Here is a 22291-nt window from a genome sequence, read left to right on the forward strand (position 1 = left end):
TTCAACAGAAAGAAGCAACCCAGTGCTCCGTGCTGCCGAACGTTCCACACCAGCGATTAGACACACTGACAACCGACTGACTCATGGCATTATTCAGCATTGATTTATTGACTAGAAAATAATTTAACAATTGAACAAATGATCATTTCAGAAAATGATAGATCCCGAGGACTTCTAAAAAGAGAAGTGCATTCTAGATCTGAGGGTTATATTTAGGAGCTCATTTTGTGCGTGACGTCTTTGCAGACTGTTAATCAATCCCAGCTGCCAAGCTATCCTTTTATACGTCTTGGTGCGAGTGGAAATGGTTTTCTTGGCATTCCATAAAACCCCCACAGTAAAATTTCACAGACTATAATCTCTAATCTTCACTGTTTTAATATTTTATACCTGAAGATTTGTTCTCCTATTGATTTTGATGTTTGTAGAGTTAAAAGTAATTGTTTAATATTCCACAGCATTTCCCAGTTTCACTGGCGCACGAAGCAGATTTAATTAACTCCTCGTCAATCTCCCATGCCATTGCCCATAGGTAGTCAAGAACAATTAGAATGTTTTGGTTAATGAGGGTTAGTAGGTGGGAGATAAAGGAAACAGTGTGGGGAGGGGGAGGCTTGCGAGGTAGGACAGGAGGACAACAAACGTTTGAAAAGAAGGGACAGGGGAGGGGGGATGGAGAAATAATGATGAGAGGAAATCAGATCAGTGGGTTAAGGGGACTGAGGCACGGAACATGCCTACTTTCAGGAAAACAGCCATGGGGGGAGAGGTGTTGGAGATGGGAACTGGAGTTTGGGGTGTTACTGTAGCAGGGGAATTAAAGTGGATACGGTCTGTGAGGGACAATACAGCCAATAGAGGGGGTGGGGGAAGGGATTGTGGTCAGTGGGTGGGGGCGAGGGGTTGAAATATTAGGCTTTAGGGTGGGGTTGAAGCAAATATTCTGCTGGGTGGTGGTTGGGGGGGCGGAGTGGAAGGTCAGGGTGAAAATATGATTAATGGGTGGATGGGGGTGGTTAGGGTCAAAACCTAACTTGCTCAGGAGGGAGAGTGGGATTTGAGGGCTGAAATTCTGAAATTTAGTTCAGTGGGAATTAGGGTGAGGGCTGCAATTCTCGGGGGGGGGGGAGAAATCTTGCTCAGTGAGGGGGTTCTGACCACAGAGTCCTGCTGAATGGAGGGGGAGGAGATGGTTGGCAGGCTGAAATATTGCTCAGTGTGGTAGTTGCTGGGGGGGGCGGTGACATTCACGCATTAATCTTGCTAATTGGAAGGGGAGGAAATTATGAGCCAAAGTCTTGCTCCTGGAGGAAGGAGGGTGTTGAATGTTAGTAACTGAGTATCTTTGCAATACCATCAGAAAAAATTAAGATTTAACATATTATCTGCCTCTTTGTTTAATTAGTTGCCATATAATTGAACTCTTGACTTTCATTGGTCCTTAGCAACCAGCCAATGGTAGGTACAATTGATCATCATTGACAAGAAACTAAACGGGATAAAAAGTGCTTATCCGATGCCAAAAAGATCACGCGGTGCTGCTTATTCTAACTAATTAAAAGTTAAGGAAAGTGGCATTAAATCATAATGTGAAATTTTATGGTGGGGGGGTGCTAAAATTAGTGCCCCAAAATGGGTGCCACCCAATTTTTCCCCCTAAAAGTTCAAGGTTTTACACCACAAACTTGATATCTGTGGTTCGATTTCGAAAACCCAACAAGCTAAGCAGAATTGATATGTGTGTGACTCCAGCTATGTAGTTTTATCTAACCACAGGAGTTTGTTGGAGATCCAATCTCACATTGATCAAATTATTTTGCGGTCTTGTGGAGAACTATACTGAGTCAATACTAGGAAAGTAGAAGAAACATCACCCCATGGTTTGACTTTGCATCTGTATTAAATGTCTCTTTTCTTTGTATTGCTTTCCATCTGTATGCACCAATGTTATTACTATTTTAAACGCAAGCTCAAGGAAAAGGTTTTACTCAAAACATATTCAATTAAATCAAGAGATTGGTATTTTTTACATTGAAGTGCCCACATCATTGGAGTGCAAAATGTGAGTTTCTTGCAAACAAGTACTTGAGCAACATATAATATTTCTGTGTTACACTGGGCAAATGGATTGAATAGCAAAACAGTATCAACTCTTACTTCGTTCCCCAGTACACCATACAGGAGGTTTGTTAATTGTTTCAACACAATTTGAACAATTTATTTCAATTGAGTTTGTCTATGTTTTGGAGATTCTTTTTACGTTTGAGAGATGTCAGAGTTTCCTGTGAATTTTGAGCAGGCCAGTAAGTGAGCAATACAATCTACTCCTGATAATTCAAAGCTGTCCTTGCACAAGAAAATGTAATTATCCAGAAATGTTGATGAACTGATTTCAACTTAAGATCAATGGCTGTGCTCTGGTGATGTGGTAGCATCATATGCCACAGATTGGATTGTGATTTGAAGACTGCACAGATTTGTACAACAATATGAAGGTTATAGATGTAAATACATCAATTGCCAAATACTGAATGAAACGCTAGAGTTCCACCAGGACTTGGGCTTCTCGTGATATCTCTCTGGTTTCCAGGACTTGATGAAATGTGGTTTTGTGGGGCATGCTTAAAAGAATGATCAATCGGAACACTTTTTGCTGAACATTATTACGAGGCATTATCCAACAAAAGAGGGAAGAGTTTAGAATTATTATATAAAAACCGACGGTACCCAGGAACTGCAGGCCTACCGTAGGAATTCTAAGAATGCTGAAAAGTTCAAATAGAGCCCTCTTCAAATAGAAACTTCTAAATGTAGAGCAAAATATTCAAAACTTACACAATTGAGAAAATTCACAGCAAATGTGTAATCTGCCTTCAAGATGGATATTGCTGAGTGGAAATGTTTCCATCGTATTATTCTCACTTGGGAGCTGGAAATAGCCAATGACTTTACCCCTCAGGCATGTCACAACTTGAAGAAGTAATGGTATGAAAACATTTGCATGTCACAATTTCTCCTTGTAATGGCTCTCATACTTGTTGGATAAAGGTACATTTTAAGTCTGTGAAGAATTGTAAATAGGAGCTATTTGAAACTGGAATATGCGCAGGCCTACCGACTGTGAGCTGTGGTGCTGTATTTGTGAAAGAAACAAATGAGGGATGTAAAAACATTTTAAATAACAAAGATTTTTGTTCTTTTTCCCACAGATTTGCTGGTCTCCAACAGCTGCACTCCGTTCCTGGGCTCTGCCGAGGGCTTCGATTTTCAAACCCTGCAGCTCGACGAGGAGAGAGGGAAACTGCTGCTCGGAGCCAAGGATCACATCTTCCTACTCAACTTGGATGATCTGAACAAAAATATAAGGAAGGTCAGAGAACATCTCCCGTAGTCCTTTGGTTTATTTGCTCGAAGTCACATTCACTTTTATTTCTCTACCTTGCCAAAAAATGTTAATTTCCTTGGAACAAGTTCAATGTCATTCCCATTCATCATAGAGCTCACATCAAGTAGTTGCTTAGTACCATGAGTTTGGGTGCATTGTAGATAGTTCTTTGGCCCAGTGGTGTCGGTCACTCCCATAAGGCAGAAGAGCATTTTACTTTTATAGGGGTTCACACTGTCTTAAATCTAGTTTCATGATGGCGGGACCTTGAAACCCCCTTGTGCCTTGAACCAGAGGACACAGATTTAAGGTGATTGGCAGAAGAACCAAAGGCGACATGAGGAAAAACTTTTTTACGCAGTGAGTGGTTAGGATCTGGAATGCACTGCCTGAAAGGGTGGTGGAGGCAGATTCAATCGTGGCTTTCAAAAGGGAGTTGGATAAGTACCTGAAGGAAAATAAATTGCAGGGCTACGAGGAAAGGGCGGGGGAGTGGGACTAGCTGAAGTGCTCTCACAGAGAGCCAGCACGGGCTCGATGGGCCGAATGGCCTCCGTCTGCGCTGTAACCATTCTATGATTCTATGTTTGCAAGTCAGCCAGGCTCAGTGGGTAGCACTCTCGCCTCTGAGTCAGTGGGTTGTGGGTTCATAGACCCACTCCAGAGACTTGAGCACAGGCTGGCATTCCCGTGCAGTACTGAGGGAGTGCTGCACTGTCAGTAGGTGCCGTCTTTCGGATGAGATGTTAAACCTGAGGTCCTCTCCATCCTCTCATCTGGACATAAAAAATCCCCTGGCCCTATTTCAAAGAGCAACAGATGAGGTGTCCTGGCCAATATTTATCTTCAACCAACGTCACTAAAGAACACTGGTTATCTGGTCAATATCGCATTGTGGGAGCTTGCTGTGCACAATTTGTCTGCCACGTTTCCTACATTACAACTGTGACTGCACTTCAAAAGTACTTCATTGGCTGTAAAGCTCTTTGGGACATCCTGAGGTCATGAAAGGAGCTGGTCTTTCTTTCTTTATTCCACAGTAAAGTGACTGTAGCATGCAATAGTTATGATCAGATTCACTTTGCTGCCTGGCTGCCTCTGCAGCAGCCACATTTCAAAGCCAGACAGCTTTTCAGGTGCTTTACTTTTCGTCTGTTCACCATCAGAAAGAGATCAAAAACCTTCCAACACAATGGGTGTGTGGTGACATGAATCAGTCATTCATGAAAGAAAGACTTATGAAAAAATACTGGGCGGCCTGCGGGTGGCGCTGTCCAGGGATAGTATAAATACTCAGGCACGGGCCCAGCTTGCGCAGGACATTCTTAACAGGAACTAGTGAAGGACACAACTAGACCTCCATGTTGTAAAACAGTTAGTTAAAGCTTTGTTTAACGCTTAGACCAAGTGCCTAGTAGTTTTTTTACGTCATGTGGTATCTACCAATTACAGGGACAAGCCATTGAATTGCTTATTATTGTTTCAAATCCCACAATGGCAGTTTGATCATTTGAATCCAATTTTTAAAAAATCTAGAAATTAAAAAGCTGGCAGCAGTAACAGTGACCATGAAGTAAAAACCCGACTGGTTCACTGATGTCCATTAGGGAAGGAAGCCTGCCGTCCTTACCCGGTCTGGGCCTATATGTGACTCCAGTTCCGTACCAATGCTGCTGACTTCTAGCTGCCCTTTGGCGTGGCCATTCAAGCCACTGAGTTGTATCAAAGAAAAAATGCTGCAGTTCAAGAAGGCCCACCAGCACATTCTCAGGGCAACTAGGGATGGGCAATAAGTGCTGGTGTCGCCAGCGACGCTCATGTCCCGAGAATTAATAATTTTCTATTGCAGTTTATGAGGAAACAATATGCAGACTCGTTCATTCAATTCTTAATTAGCTATTTACTCAGATCTCCATTTTTTTTAAAACTTACATTAATATGCTTTTAAAACACATTTAATATAAAAAAAATTTAACAATCCTTTCTGCGGAAAAATGGTCCAAAAATCCTGAAACAAGACATTGGAATAATTGCAGCTTTATGTCTAACCAGCCACCTGTGCCTCAGGATTGCCCCTCTACTCCCCTGATTGGAGAAGGAATTATGCTGGTAAATATAAGTGGAAAAACTCCATTTAATACAACAGGAAACTAGTTTTGAGATTTAAGCCCTGAAACAATTTGGTCTTGGAATAGATGTTGAACATTTATGTCCCTAGATGGTTAAATTCTGTGGGTTGAAGCTGTGATTATTCTTAATGATACATTTGAGTCAACTGTGCCTCAGTGGGCAGCGCTCTCACTTCTGAGTCAGAAGGCTGTGGGTTCAAGTCCCACTCCAGAGACTTGAGTACAAAAAATGTAGGCTGACACTCCACAATGCAGTGCTGAGGGAGTGCCACACTGTTGGAGGTGTTGTCTTTTGGATGAGATGTTAAACTGAGGCCTCGTCTATTCACTCAGGTGGATGCAAAAGATCCCATGGCACTATTTTGAAGAAGAGCAGGGGAGTTCTCCCCGGTGTCCTGGGGCCAATATTTATCCCTCAATCAACATCACTAAAAATAGATTATCTGGTCAATATCACATTGCTGTTTGTGGGAGCTTGCTGTGTGCAAATTGGCTGCCTCATTTCCTACATTACAACAGTGACTACACTTCAAAAGTACTTCATTGGCTGTAAAGCACTTTGGGACGTCCTGAGGTCGTGAAAGGCGCTATAGAAATGCAAGTCTTTCTTTCATCAGCAACCGCCATTTTGAATGCAACCTTATTGTGACAATGGCATTTTACCATTTTGCTATTCATAAGTGTTGGACGGATGACCATGGTGATTATGAGGATCAAATGTCTGCAAAAGAAATGCAGACAATGTTTCATGCTGATCATTTCCACAAGGTAATGTCAGGATCTCACCCCACTTCCATTCATTGTTAGGTGGAATTCTAATTGTTCACATTTTTTAATTTCATGAGAGCCCTACACCCTGTTCATGAGGGCAATCTAATTGAGCAGGGATACTGGAAGCTGATGTGCAGAGATTAATCTCAAATTCCTGTGGTCCTAATTAACTTAAATAGCTGGTTTCTCAGTTGATTATTCAACATGAATTAACCCTTGCCCCGATGAATAAACAGGAACCAATGTGGTTAGTTTAACAAATGGTGTAACTTGTTCTTTAAGGATTAACCCTTTCTATAGTTAAGGTTCCACCAAAGGTTTTTAAATTTGAGATTCACTTATATTTCTGTTTGCCCGGTCACAGTAGGGCAGTTCAAAACCCCGTGGGTTCTTTGTGTGACAACTGGATCCAGTGGAGGAAGTTTCTTTCACAGAATTAGAACACTATCATCTGTAACACTGAGATCACTTCAAAACCAGCAGAACACAATAGCATTGTGAGGAGTCTGCAGAACTGAAAGGAGTAGAAGACTGATTGAAATGTGAACCATTAATGGGCAGTCCGTACATCAAAACATGCAAACGGAACTGATGGTTCTTCTGCCCAGAATATAGAGGTAGTTGGTATCATTTACAGTGTGAAGTTATTTCCTATATTCTGTGTCCTGCCTGCTGTCTGTCAGTTTGTTGGAAGCAGTAGATTTTTTGGGAGCGCTTGTCCTGTAACTATCTGGTAGAAACGTGACACTGTAGCCCTTTATACTTTTAGTGCGAAGATTCGAATAGAGGATTGAATGTTCTGGGAGAACTTGTCTTCTGCTACACCAACGATGGTAACAACAATCTTTGTACTGTGACTATTATTTAGATGGGCAATAAATGCTGACCTTCTCAGCGATGCCCGCAGCCCATGAACAAATTTTTTTTAAGTATCTGAGGAATTTTAATCTAGCACAGTAAACTTTTAGGCCCAGTTTCACTCCCATAATAATTATATTAATAGCAAGCTTTAACGGTATTAAATTTACTAAAGTTTTAATAAACAATCAAAAATTGTTACGTTAACTTATTTCCTTTTTTTGTATATCTTTTTGAAATCATTTTTAATTCATAGTAAATGTGGACAAACTGGACATTTACAGATGGAGATCTGACCTGGGCTGGTAACAGCTTTGATATCATAGCGTAGAACTGTGATACAGAAATGGGTAACTGACTGCATATTAATTCTTCGTAATCTCCACTCAGTTAAATGCCAGCCACCCCGGTGATTGCAAATTTCTGGCTGTCAATGGTGTAAACCTCTGGGGGGGAGGGGAACAAACATTCTGCCCGAACTATCAATCTGCAGCCTTCACCCGGCAACCCTTCCATTAGCATCGCTCCATCTGGCCTTCGCTGTTTTCAGGTAGACGTCAGACAAGCTCTGGGAATTCCAGGGTGGCGCTGAAGGGTCAGGGACACAGATTGTTGGCTCACCATTCCGTTTCCTTGACCGTTGCGCCCTGAGAATACTCAGTTCCTGGGCACAAGCCAGGAAAATCGACCCAATAATGTGGGACACGGAGACACAGGTCAACCTCATTGTGAAACCTTGGACTGGATCCCACTTCATCTGCTGCTTTGATCATCTGGCTGCCAATCCTGATCCCGCAACCCATCCCACTTTTGCCGCCGGTCCCAGATTTGAAGACAGCACTGCCCTTTTGAGGAGGCCAGTTAGGAGATTGGGCATTGAAAACGCTGGAAAGCAATGTTGGAGGCTAGACTATTGACCAGTCATCCACCAAATCTCATGGATTGACTGCGCAAGAGAGTAGTCTTTCCATTGTGTTGCTGCTAATCTTGCTGGCCGGCGCAGGGCAATGGAGGGAAGTGCTGCTGTAGAGGACTGGCATGGACAAGTGGAATGAGGCAGCACATTGAAAATTCAGAGCAGAAATCTGCCTGGGAGTCCACTCTCGATATGTGCAATTGCACAAAACATGCACGTGGACCTTGTTTTATGGCAAGCAATTCACTGCTAGGCATTATGGTACTCAACCATAAAGTTGTGAATACTCCTCAGGCAGGAGTTAAGGTTAGTTATTTTAGAATTTTGCATGAATTGCCTTTGAGAAGCAGGGAAATCTTAGATTTTTTTTAAGGAGATGAAATGTAATGAACATGCGATAGAGCAGTTAGCCAGGGACTGTAGAGGCAACATGCTTGTTGGGAAAATGTTTAATTTATTCCTTGTTTTCTTATGCTTGTTACTGTTTTTCCACTCTTTAGAGCATAGAATCATACAGCACAGAATTCGACCCAGCATGTCAGAGCTATTAAATTAGTCCCACTTTTAGTAGAAGTACTTAAAAACAGGCAGTCAGTCGTCAACATTACCCACTCAAACAAACAGTTGCTACCATCAGATATCCAATAATTGTGGCTGAGTGCTTAAAGCAGTGGACCAGAATCTACTGGGGTAGCCCTGTGCAGGTTCATATCCTACCAGCCCAGCATTGTCATTCTGTCATGTGTAGCTTTCTGTCTGAAAATGTTAGAGTGGGGAATGGGAATAGTGCCAACCCAGGCAGGATGTGACGGATGGCCTCCTGTGCTGATAGTTCGATTCTTCTATCCTTTCTTTGTGTTACATGCAGAGCGTTCCGACCAGAAATAACTGGTTAATCTGCAGCTTTGGGTTGGTTGTGAGTTTGGGTTGTACCCAATCTTTTCAATACATCTGACTGAAAAGTGTGAAGCAAAACTCCCGTAAGGTACGTACTGTTGAAATACAATAAGATCTAAATGCATCTGATTGAAAAATCTGGGGAAATACAAACTAAGCACATTGCATACTTCCTTTATCCAGTGACTCTTTAGTTCAGAGATTCCACACCTTCTGCTGGGTACTGAGTGCCTAAATCACGATGCATACGGCATCACGAGCGTGTGGGACAGGCTAGATGGACCAGCTGGTCTTTTCATGTCTGACATTTTCATTTGTTCGTCGACTGTTCTGAAGCAGTGTCCCGCACTCAATAGAATTTCATTGTGAAGGCATATCACTGACATCTAATGTCAGGAAATCAGTACTGCAGCTATTGGGCCACTGGGCTGGTGTCACTCTGGGGCTACTTGTATTTCCTTAGTTCATTCCTGACCCGGAGTCAGGATGTTGCTCTAAGCTTGGCTGGACTTTCTCTTTCTCTACTCACCTTTTTAAAAATTTTCAAAGCCTTCTCTGTCCATTGTGAGAACACCAGGGCTGAGTGTCTGACATCACCATGCCTCACGGCCAAGCCTCTTGCTGCCTTCCTGTTAACAAAGTGACTTCTTTCACTGAGGAGAAGCCAGCCGGGATAATGAGGCTTCCTCCAGACTAAATCAGCTGGGAGAAATTGAAACGAGATTGCAGGAGACGATCAAAATGATACAATGAGATTCTTTACCGGAAATCTTTGAAGAATGCTACAACTGAGGAACTTTTGTGTCTGTATCTGTGTGTTGTAGGGGTTGGGGTCCAGCTAAGATTCTTGCTGAGTGTAAACAAGCCTTGCAGTGTTTCCAAATACTTCTGTCGTGCCAACATCATTTCACCTTGGACTATGCGGCTGGGAAGCATGGTTATTTAAACGATATCTTTTTTATGTTCTCTGTATTTCTTTTCCTTAGTTATCTCCTCCCACTATACCTGATAACCTCAGTCCAGAAGGTGGAATGGCCTAGACCATTGATATCTCTATAATGTTGTCATAAGAACATAAGACGTAGGAGCAGGAGCCGGTCATTCCGCCCCTCGAGCCTGCTCCGCCATTCAATAAGATCATGGCTGATCTGATCTTGGCCTCAACTCCACTTCCCTGCCCGCTCCCCGTAACCCTCGACTCCCTTATCGTTCAAAAATCTGTCTCTCTCCACCTTAAATATATTCACTGACTCCGCCTCCACAGCTCTCTGGGGAAGAGAATTCCAAAGATTCACGACCCTCTGAGAGAAGAAATTCCTCCTCATTTCTGATTTAAAAGGGTGGCCCTTTAGTCTGAAATTATGCCCCCTAGTTCTAGATTCCCCCACGAGGGGAAACATCCTCTCGGCATCTACCCTGTCAAGCTCCCTCAGAATCTTATATGTTTCAGTAAGATCCCCTCTCATTCTTCTAAACTCCAATGAGTGTAGGCCCAACCTGCTCAACCTTTCTTCATAAGACAACCCCTTCTTCTCCGGAATCAACCTCGAGAACCTTCTCTGAACTGCCTCCAATGCAAGAATATCTCTCCTTAAATAAGGAGACCAAAACTGTGCGCAGTACTCCAGGTGTGGTCTCACCAATGCCCTGTACAGTTGTAGCAGGACTTCCCTACTTTTATACTCCATTCCCTTTGCAATAAAGGCCAACATTCCATTTGCCTTCCTAATTACTTGCTGTGCCTGCATGCTAACTTTTTGTGATTCATGTACAAGGACCCCCAGGTCCCTCTGAACCGCAGCATTTCTTGACAGATGGTCCAGAAAACACGTTTGGCAGTGCTTAGTAGGGATTTTTGCTTCCCTTGCCAGGCAGAGTCAAAGGATATTGAGGCACTGGGGAGGGTGCAAAATAGATTTACAAGGATGATACCACAACTGAGAGGTTATACCTATCTATCTAAACAGGCTAGAAAGGAGAAGGCTGAAGTGCGACCGACTAGAGGTCTTCAAGATTATGAAAGGGTTTGATAGGATAGACGTAGAGAAGATGTTTCCACTGTGGGGGAGACCAGAACTAGGGGCCATCAATATCAGATTGTTACTAATAAATTCAATAGGGAATTCAGGAGAAACTTCTTTACCCAGAAAGTGGTGAGAATGTGGGACTCGCTACCACAAGGGGTAGTTGAGGCGAGGGGAAGCTGGATAAACACATGAGGGAGAAAAGAATAGAAGGATAGGGTGAGATGAAGAAGGATGGGAGGAGGCTCGTGTGGAACATAACCACTAGCATGGACTGGTTGGGCCGAATGGCCTGTTTCTGTGCTGTACATTCTATGTCATTCTATGTAAATGTGATGCTCAGGGAAAGTCCATTTAAATAGCAGCCAGGAATCTGGCCTGAACTCGGGTCTCCCACCTTTTGTGGTGTTAAAGCTGTCAGCTCACAGAATGAATTCAACACGTAAAAAGGGTAGGAGTCTGTAAACCATGTAAACATATTGGCAGCAATGATGTGCGAGCATTGACTGACACTCAAATTACAATCACTCTGAATCAAGAACATAATGCTTTATTTCCCCCCTCCTTTATTTTCAGTCTAAATGTCTGCTCTCCGAGTTAAATGTCACAAATCATTAAGCAATTGTGATGAGCAGAATAGGATTTGTGGTAGCAGAGCAATGACTGAATGTTAAGTTGTGTCTGTGCAGTATTTAGACTGTCCCAGGTTTGTGTTGGCTGCTTGCCCACTCGGCTAGGTTCCAAAAGCTCCCCTGCAAGAGGAAACCACACATAGCGAAGGATTCATGGTCGCCTTCTGCTCTCTCACTATGGCTGGCCGGCCTGTTAAACAGGGCAAAGGAGGCCAAACTAATCTACTTCTGAAGCAGCAGACACTTACAGCAGGAGATTACAGGCTGGTGCCTTAGTCTTCTCCCCAGTATAAATACAGAGAGAAATTGTTTTCAATGAGGGAGAAAACTTTTTTCACAAGTTCTGTGAAAGGTCATGCAAGGCTTAAATCTCAGATCCAGAAAGTACAATTATCTGTTGTAATTAATTCTTTTCGTTATCATTTCGACTATCAGAAGGTCATGCATTTAATTTTTGTTGAGCTCTCACAGATTAATTGCAGTTCCTTCAAACTAGTGCAGTTTCACAAAGGATTGAATGAAGTCTCTTGATAATTTGAATGTTTCCTTCCGACGGCACTCATTCATGTTTCAAATGTGTTTTATTCCTATTTTCACCCCCTTTGTGCGCTGTTCAGTGTATACTCCCGCTCGCAGATGAGGGCAGGTGATTGTGGCATTTCCTGACAGCTTTTCCCCATAAGTTATCAAATATTTATTCACCTCGCTTCTCACTGCATTAAACCCCAACTGACGTGTATCTGCTCAATCTACTAACTTGTTTACATCCTCCTAGATTCACTTCCAGTCCTCTTCAAAGTTAACTATGCTCCTTATATTTTTGTGTCATCTGCAAATGTTGTTATCATACACCCGATATCCAAATCCAGATTGTTTCTATTTATTAAAAAGAGCCAAGCTCCCAACACTGTGTGAGGGACAGCAGTATTACACCCCCCCAGTTTGAAAAACATCCATTAACCACTGCTCCCTGTTCTGTGTCTGTCCATGCTGCCACATTCTCTTTAATATGTGCCTGAACTTTATGAACAAGTCTCCTATGTGGAACGCTATCAAATTCACTTTGAAAATCTTTGTCCACTACATTTCCTTTATCAATACACTCCATTATTTCCTCAAAGAACTCTATATTAAATCTGTCAGGCACGACTTGCCTTTTACAAATCTGTGCTAGCTCTCCTTAATCCACGGTTTTCAAGGTGAATATTAATTTTATCTTGTGTTATAGTTTCTAAAAGCTTACCCATTACCAATCTTGGGGTGACTGGTTTATAGTTACTTTGGTCTATCTCATTCTCCCTTTTTGAACAGAGATGTTACATTGGCAATGCTCCACACCTCTGGCACAACTTCCAAATCCAAAGATATTTGAAACTTTGTGGTCAGAGTCGCAACAATCTCTTGTGATGTTCCTCAGCGTTCTAGGATAGATATTATTAGTGCTGTTGAGTCTGTGTTTTTCCAAATGTAGTTATGCTGAATAACTGGACACAGACAACAGAATACTTAAACAGGTCTTTAGTAACTGAGGGTCAGGGCTGAACTGAAACACAATTTGCTCCACAGGGTTTATATACCGGTGTGGTCACCACCGGTACTACAATATACAGGAGCCATCAGAAAGTAGTTCATCACCTTAAGGTAGTCTCTTAAGGTGGTACAGGTTACATACACTACAATTCCTCCCCTTTTAGCTTAACAGTGTACACCCCAATTTAAACATAACATGGATAACATATATACAACTTTCATACAAAACTGTTCAAAGATTCAGTCTCTGAGGAGGCCTCCTGATCCGGGCCGGATAACGCCTTTCAGGGGTCTCTGGTTCTCGTTGCTGGGGTGACTCATCCATTTGATCTCTTATGGATTGAACATCATCATGTACGTTCGAGTCTGAGGTAGATGCTACAGGCTCAATAACTTCTTCAACTGGTGTCTCTGCCGTAGACATGGGGTCGACCCTTGTTCTCGATTCCACAAGTTGGTCAGCATGACGTCGTATTACGTTCTCACCAACGTCTACCATGTACATCAAGGGTCCTTGTCGGGCACGAATTGTTCCGGATTGCCATTTATCATTCCTATAGTCCCTGGCCAACACTGGTTGTCCTATTTCGAAACTCCGAGTGGCCTTGTTATTTACGTGCTGGAATTGTTTGTTTTCGACTTCCCTACGCACATTGGGTTTTAACAAATCCAACCGGGACCGCAACCTCCTGTTATAGAACATTATGGCAGGGCTTTGATTTGTCACTGCATGCGTGGCGTTTCGATATGCCATCAGGAAATTGTCCACCTTGTGTTGTAGTGGAATATGGTCTTCGCTCATGGCCTTTATCGCCTTTTTGAACGTTTGTACAAATCTCTCGGCCAACCCATTGGTAGCCGGATGATATGGGGCAGATGTATAGTGTTTCACCCCATTCTTCTTCATGAATTTCTGGAATTCTTCTGACACGAACTGTGGTCCGTTGTCTGAACATATTTGTTCCGGCAACCCATTCCTTGCAAATATGGTTCTTAGAACTGCGATCGTCTTTTCAGAGGTAGTGGTCGACATCTTAATCACTTCTGGCCATTTAGAATGTGCGTCTACTGCTATCAAAAACATGGAATCCATGAATGGACCTGCAAAGTCGATATGCACATGTTGCCATGGGGTTGAAGGCCATTCCCACGGATGCAGTGGTGCAATTGGAGGTGCATTTTGAACTTTTTGGCACCCTGAGCAGCTTTTAGTCAGATCCTCTATTTGTTTGTCGATACCTGGCCACCACACATAAGCCCTAGCAAGGCCTTTCATCTTGACTCCTCCCAGATGACCTTCATGCAGTTCCTTCAGAACTCTCTCCCTTAATTTAGGAGGAATAATCACCCTTGTTCCATACATCAATGTTCCTTGACAGACGGACAGCTGTTCTCGTCTGGCTGAGAATGCAGGTAACAGTGGTTCGCCATGTGCTGGCCATCCCTTCACTGTCAAATCGTAGACCCGAGACAGTGTCGGGTCGTTTCTGGTCTCTCTCTCAATACTCGCATTGGTGACTGGTAAGCATTCGATGATGGTCGAGTGAAATATCTCGACAGGGTCAACTGCCGGTGCCTCTTCCGCTGTAGGTAGTGGCAGGCGCGACAGCCCATCAGCATTACCATGTTGCTTTGTACCTTTGAATTCGATATCATATTGATGTGCCCCTAGTAAAAGGGACCAACTCTGAAGCCTCTGCGCCGTCATAACCGGAACACCCTCCTTAGGGTTAAAAATGGAAACCAACGGCTGGTGATCTGTCAGCAGCGTAAACCTTTGGCCTTGCAGGTAATGGTTAAATTTCTTAACTCCCCACACGAGGCTGAGAGCCTCCCTATCTATCTGAGCATAGTTGCGCTCAGCGGAGGTCAATGATCTGGACGCGAACGCGACTGGCCTTTCCAAGCCATTTGGCAACTTATGTGAGAGCACTGCCCCGATACCATATGGAGAAGCATCACAAGCTAAACGAATAGGCAGCGTTGGGTTAAAGTGAGCCAACACTTCCTTAGAGGTGATCAGTGCCTTGCTTTTTTGAAAAGCCCGCTTACAGTCCTCGCTCCACTTCCATGGTACTCCCATTTGCAAAAGAGTGTTCAGCGGGTGTAACACCGTGGATAAATTTGGAAGAAACTTGTGGTAATAGTTAATCAACCCAAGGAACGACCTCAACTGGGATACATTTTCCGGAGCGGGAGCTTTCACAACAGCTTCGATCTTGTCAGGTGACTTATGAAGCCCCTCCTGGTCAATGACGTGACCGCAGTCCGAGATTCACTTCTGAAAGAACTCACATTTCTGGCGATTAACTCTGAGTCCATATTCTTTCAATCTGGTGAGCACCTGCTCCAAATTCGCGAGGTGTTCCTTATCATCATCTCCTGTAATCAGAATGTCGTCCAGGTAGCATTGTGTGCCTGGAATTCCCTGTAATGCCTGCTCCATGGCCCTTTGCCAAATCGCTGGAGCCGATGCCACTCCAAAAACCAGTCTATTATACCGATATAAGCCCTTATGTGTATTGATCGTGAGATACTGGCGTGACGCTTCATCAACTTCCATCTGTAAGTACGCCTGCGCCAGGTCTATCTTGGTGAAGTGTTTCCCGCCAGACAGCGAAGCGAAGATATCCTCAATCCGCGGAAGCGGATATTGCACCGTGTGAAGAACCGGATTAACAGTGATCTTGAAATCGCCACAGATGCGAACCTTCCCAGGTTCCCCCGGCTTGTTGCTCAACGAACGCTTCATGACGGGAACAATGGGTGTGGCCCATTCGCTCCAGTCCACCTTTGACAGTACTCCTGAACGTTCTAGCCCTTCCAGCTCTGCTTCCACAGCAGGTCGTATCGCATAAGGTACCGGTCTGGCTTTGAAAAATTTTGGGTTTGCATGTTCTTCAACCTTGATGTTTGCCGTAATTCCTTTCAGTGTTCCCAGTCCCTGTTGGAACACCTCCTTAGCATCGTCCAATATTTTGGACAGTCGTTTAAGTTTGACGTCGTCCTCTTTACAGGAATCTACAGTTAGTGCTTGTAAGGAATGCCAGTCCATATTTATTCTCCGGATCCATTCCCGTCCCAGTAGTGGTGGACCTCCCTCAGGTAACACATACAAGTCCATTCCCTGACTTTCTTTACCATTGTAGACCACCTTTACCTTTATCTTTCCGATGGGGTATACTCTTTGCCCCGTGTATGTTTTCAATACAATCTCCGTATCCCTCAGGGGAATGTGTGAGAATAACCTTTTGTAATCTTGCTTATTCATGACCGTCAATGCCGATCCAGTGTCCAATTCCATCTTCACTTGGACTCCTGCTATCCGAAGCATGACCCAGATAGTTTGGTGGTCTGCTGTGTTACCCACATTATGTATTTTTAGACAACCCAGTTCCTTACTGCTGGAGTCTGAATCCGTCTTCTGTTCATCCGAACTGTTCTCTGTCACCTTGTGTACTTTTTTGTACTTCTCCTGCGGTGACTTTTTGTTGCTGGTCTTCTTTCCTGACCGGCATACTTTCGCTATGTGACCAAGTCTGCCACATTTCCTGCATTCTTTATCTTTGAACCAGCACTGGTTCTGATCATGCGTTGTCATTCCGCAACGATAGCACTTTACTGCGCCCAATGCCATTTCATTGGTGCTGAATTCCGATGGCCTTTGCTGCATTTCTGCAGTGCCTCGTGCTGCTGCCTCGTGTGATGCTGCAATGCTGAAAGCTTTGTCCAGCATAAGATCCTTTTCCTCTAGCAGTCGCTTCTGGGTTCCTTCCTTTAGTACCCCACACACAAACTTATCTCTCAGAGCGTCTGCTAGTCCTGTACCGAACTGACAGTACTTTGATAACTTGCGCAGTTCGATTAAGAATTCAGCGTTGCTTTCCTCTTTAAGCTGAATTCTTTTGTAAAATTTAAATCGTTCCACTATCAGCAGCGGCATGGGGTTTAAATGCTCTTGCAGGATAGTAACAATATCTGCGAAACTCTTTCCTACCGGTTTATCTGGTGTTACAAGGTGCCTTAATAACCCGTACGTCTTCGCACCCATCGAGTTTAATAGGGTTAGTGCTTTCTTATCCGCCGGTACCTCATTCGCTGTACAGTAAACTTCAACGCGTTCCACATAAGTGGCCCAATCTTCTACATCGCTATCAAAAGCAGTGATGTTACCCGTTTTTGGCATCCTTGTTGAGTTTCCTTTATTTTATTAATTTTTCAAAATGGCGGCTTCCCGCGCTTGGCAGCTTTTCCCGCGCTTGCCTTCTTCCCCCGCTGACTAAAATGGCGATTACCACGCTGTTGCCGTTCTCGCCTCCCAGCGGTCCTTTATTTCCCCCGACGCTGCTGCTCTTGTTCCCCGCCGCTCCCGCGGTCCTCGTGGACATTAACGCTTTTCTGGCTGCTGCGCGTCTCTGCCCCGATTGCAGTCCGGCCCCTTACACCGGCTGCGGTCGTGTTCTCCGCCCTTTTCTTCGGTTTCCCTCCCCTTCTCCCACTGACAACTCGGCCGACTTCCCCTCCGTGCCGCTCGATCGGGCTTACCCGCCGCTGTCGTAGAAGGGATGATCACTGCCTGTCGCTGATGGTGGACTTCGTGGCCAGCAAATCCAAACCGGGTTCCCGATGCCTCCCGTGCGATGCGGTGCTCAGCAGGATGATGAGGGCGGATGCCCCTTTTCGACGCCCGTTCTGAGGACGAAGCTTCCTTGGATGCAAAACTGCCGCTAGGTACGATCAGACTTGTCGCCACTGTTGAGTCTGTGTTTTTCCAAATGTAGTTATGCTGAATAACTGGACACAGACAACAGAATACTTAAACAGGTCTTTAGTAACTGAGGGTCAGGGCTGAACTGAAATACAATTTGCTCCACAGGGTTTATATACCGGTGTGGTCACCACCGGTACTACAATATACAGGAGCCATCAGAAAGTAGTTCATCACCTTAAGGTAGTCTCTTAAAGTGGTACAGGTTACATACACTACAAGTGCCTGGTGCTTTTCCAGAAGGAAATTGCAGGAATGAATCTCAGCCAAGGCCGATTCATGTTGGGTATGATTCCGTGATGCCAGAAGCCCACTGGTACCTCGACCAAGTATCCAAATGTTTCATTTGCATGTGTTAGCCAATGTGCTAAAACATGTAGGAGGAAAAATTCAGTATCGCCCCGTTTGGGGCGCCATTATCGGCCGTGTGTAAAGTTTAGTGCCTGCCGCTAATTATCGCCTCCGACGGCAAACTTGGCTTTTATCGCCCCTGGAGGTGATTGGAGCGCTAAATCAGGCAATTCACACCTGTCTTAAGGCGCAAAGGCCGAGGAGCGAGGCGCTACCTCAGAGCGCTGGCGAAGCAAGGAAGGGCAAATCAAAATAAACCTGCAAAGTGCTGCTCAGTACTCAAAACTCCTTCACACAGCGTTGAATCTCTCCAGAGGTCTCTCTCTCTCTCTCTCTCAGAATGCGTGGTGCAAAAATGTCACCAACAAAAAAAGGCAGGAAGCGGTCGCCTTTAAATAGCGCTCCAGGAACAAGGATGTCTTGCTACAGTTGTACAGGGCCTTGGTGAGACCACATCTTGAGTATTGTGTGCAGTTTTGGTCGCCTTATCTGAGGAAGGATGTTCTTGCCATGGAAGGAGTGCAGCGAAGATTCACCAGGCTGATACCTGGGATGGCAGGAATGACGTATGAGGAGAGATTGGGTCGATTGGGCTTGTACTCGCTGGAGTTTAGAAGAATGAGAGGGGATCTCATCGAAACCTATAAAATTCTAACAGGACTAGACAGACTAGATGCTGGAAGGATGTTCCCGATGGTCGGGGAGTCCAGAACCAGGGGTCACAGTCTAAGGATAAGGGGTAAGCCATTTAGGACAGAGATGAGGAGGAATTTCTTCACCCAGAGAGTGGTGAACCTGTGGAATTCTCTGCCAAAGAAGGCAGTAGAGGCCAATTCATTAAATATATTCAAGAAGGAGTTGGATATATTTCTTAAGGCTAAAGGAATCAAGGGATATGGAGAGAAGGCAGGAACAGGGCACCGAATTTGGATGATCAGCCATGATCGCATTGAATGGCTGAGCAGGCTCGAGGGGCCTACTCCTGCTCTTATCTTCTATGTTCTATCTTCTATACTCCCCCAGTCCCTTTCTGACTGCAAAGCACTCTCCTCAACCTGTCATTGCTAGCGGCAGGCGGTCAGGCAGGGGGCGCCACTCAATATCCGGTCCAGGGCGTTGCGCACTCGACTGACGTCATGATCTGCCAGCGCAGGAGATCGTGGTGGTAGTGTTTAGCGCCGCTGCAAAATGTCTAGTTAATTTCGAGAGCGGCGCAAACATCGCCGCGCCCGGGCGCTGGTTGCTTTGCGCCCCATTAGCGCCCTCTTAAGGTATTAACGGGAGGCACAAACAACTGAATGTTTCCCCCGTACACTCTCCAGCTGATGTCATTGAGTCGGAATCAAGAGTGGGGACCCTGGTTGATTTGTTCCCTCACTCCCTAACCTAAGGGCATGCTGGACCATTGTAGCACTCTGACTGTTACTGTGGCTGAGATTAACTAACTCTGCATAGATTGAGGATCAAATCTGGTACCTCCTGTCCTCAGCTTAAGTGTCAGCTTGGCTCAGTAATAGTACAGTGGTAGCCTCAGATTCTGAAGGCCAATACAGAACTTGAGCACATAATCCAAGCTGATGCTTCAGTGCAGCACTGGAGGAGTGCTGCACTGTCGGAGTTGCTGTCTTTTGGAAGAGCTATTAAACTGGCGCCTTATCTGTCTATTCCGGTGGAAAGTGAAAGACCCCACAATTTAAAGAGGAGGAGGAAGTTTTCCTTGTGTTTTAGCCAACTTTGCTCCTTCAACCTATTCTATCAAAAACAAGTTCATTCAGCTCACTTGCTGTTTATGGGACCTTGCTGCCCTCAAACTGACTGCCGCATTGCCTACATAATAACAGTGTCTATACTTCAAAAAGTAAATTATTGGTAGTGAAGAGCTTTGTTGCATCCTGAGGGTGTAATAAGGTGCTACATCAATTCAGGTTCCTTCTTTGTTTCATGCAGAATATATTGTTTATAAATGTCATTTTGATGGTGTCAAGCATTTCAACCTCTTTGAAAATACTTATTACATATATATATAGAATCAGGAACGTGTTCATGTTATTCTTTGTGGATGAAGGCACAATCTATTATTGTATGAGGTTTGCCAAACACAATAATCAGTCCTGCGCTTAGTCCCAGTAGTTGGGAGAGATCGGTTTGACCAAGATTGCAGCCATGGTGCTTTGTCTTTCACTTTTGCTCTGTGAATAACACTCATCAAGAATAGCAAAACGGCAGTGGTCATTGCTACGGTAACTGCTGTCGATTCCATGGGTGTTCCTTCCTACGGACAATGTTCTAATGTTAGTGAAAAGGGCTAGACCACATTTATCAACTCCAAAGTAAAATGTTGAACTCCAGAGGTTTCAGTTAAACAATACGACTATTACGCCCTTCTATTTTTATCTTTTTTTTAAGTTTGTTCCCCTCCCACCATTTTTACATTTCGTGCATCGCCCTGTCTCAGTAAGCAGGGAGCGAGCTGTTCGGTAACCATCTTAAAACTGAGAAACCGAGAAGAAGGGCCAGGACCCATAAAGGTGGACAACATCATGACTGAAAAATGAAAAGAAAAAGTGAGCTAAATCAGGAAGTGGTAATTAGACGATGCAAGCTCAGTTTGTTGTAATTATGAGACAGGTAGGGGCAGATAGTTTTTAAAAAGATGGTTAGGTATTACCTCAGAACATTGGAGCATCCTTCTGGGACTTAGTAGTGTCTGTGTGAGATGGCAGCAGTATTGCTGAAAGCTGTACAACCACATTGGTTCACCCTTGGGATTCTCAATGGTGAAACTTTTAGGAGAAGGTTTTCCTGTTCCGGCATCTGGGGTTATTGGAATGCCTGGGCACAGGAAAGTCGGGCAGAGAGAAGTGTATGCCTGGAAGAAAGCCCACCCAATTTTTCCGCCCATTAATTAAAAGGAATTGAAAATCGGGGGCTCCCTTACAGGGGTGCCCCCTTCCTTACCTGATTCTCCTGTATTCACTGCTCCCTAACCCTAACCCTAATGTACCAATAGCCCCAGCATCAGAAAAATCTGCCCCTTTATTTTTGTTCTGAAATGCTAAGCTTATTTTGTACAATGTCAATAATTGACATGAGCTTGTGTCTTTCTATTCCATCATGCCGTGCATCGGTGCATCAGCATGTTGTGACACACATTTCTACCCACATAATACAGACAAATGCCAATCATTCCCTACGGTTCATTGTGCAGTCATAGAAATTTACCATAAAATATAAAAGCTTTGCATTTAAAAATAATAATACAATAATATAAAAAACTCAGAATTTGTGAAATGTTCTGGCCATTAATATGTATGGTAACCAATCAAGAGATAAACAAATCATCATAATAACTATTTCTCAGGTGCAACTTATTAATTAGAATTTTTCAATCCACAGAATTGAAATGCCAGCCACATTTTTATAACTAAACATTCCATTCAGTTGTCCATGTGGGTAAAAAAAAATGACATAGTGGTACATGTGATTCCAATTTTGATAGTTGTGGCTATGACAATGAAATTTGGTAGTCCAACTATATGAAATTCATAGTATGCAGCACCTCAGTTATGCATGTGTAGAACAGCAGCAACATCCTGTAAAGATGCTAGCTCTGTATTTTAGTGATCGCATTCACGCCTGCGTCAGAAGGTTGTGGGTTCAAGTCCCACTCCAGAGACTTGAGCATAAAATCTAGGCTGTGCAGTACTGAGGGAGTGTTGCACTGTCGGAGGCGACGTCTTTCAGATGAGACGTTAAACCGAGGCGCCATGGCACTATTTCGAAGAAGAGCAGGGAGTTCTCCCCGGTGTCCTGGGGTCAATATTTATACTCAACCAACATCACTGAAAAACAGATTATCTGGTCATTATCACATTGCTGTTTGTGGGAGCTTGCTGTGCGCAAATTGGCTGTCACATTTCCTACATTACAACAGTGATTACTCTTTCTTTCTTTCTTTCTTTCTTCCCCTCATTGATTTTCAACTCTTTTTTTTAAATAATTAGGTAAATTTGAATCACGTGAACTCGGG

The 22291-nt window shown here is 44.0% G+C and overlaps 1 protein-coding gene across 3 annotated transcripts in view; it reads left to right on the forward strand.

The window, feature by feature from the left end:
* The window catches only part of sema3d (sema domain, immunoglobulin domain (Ig), short basic domain, secreted, (semaphorin) 3D), a 428206-nt gene that overhangs the window by 199259 nt on the left and 206656 nt on the right, over positions 1-22291 (forward strand). For 2 of the 3 annotated variants that reach the window (XM_086010839.1, XM_086010838.1), the window contains exon 3: positions 3210-3370. In XM_086010839.1, the coding sequence (XP_085866965.1) occupies positions 3210-3370 (161 nt within the window). Of the gene's footprint in view, positions 1-3209; positions 3371-22291 lie in introns of those variants that run through there. The other variant, XM_086010840.1, reaches the window with a different exon arrangement.

The sequence above is a fragment of the Somniosus microcephalus genome, chromosome 17, assembly GCF_052327205.1.
Source record: "Somniosus microcephalus isolate GS21.2 chromosome 17, FLI_Smic_1.0, whole genome shotgun sequence".
Taxonomy (NCBI): Eukaryota; Metazoa; Chordata; class Chondrichthyes; order Squaliformes; family Somniosidae; genus Somniosus; species Somniosus microcephalus.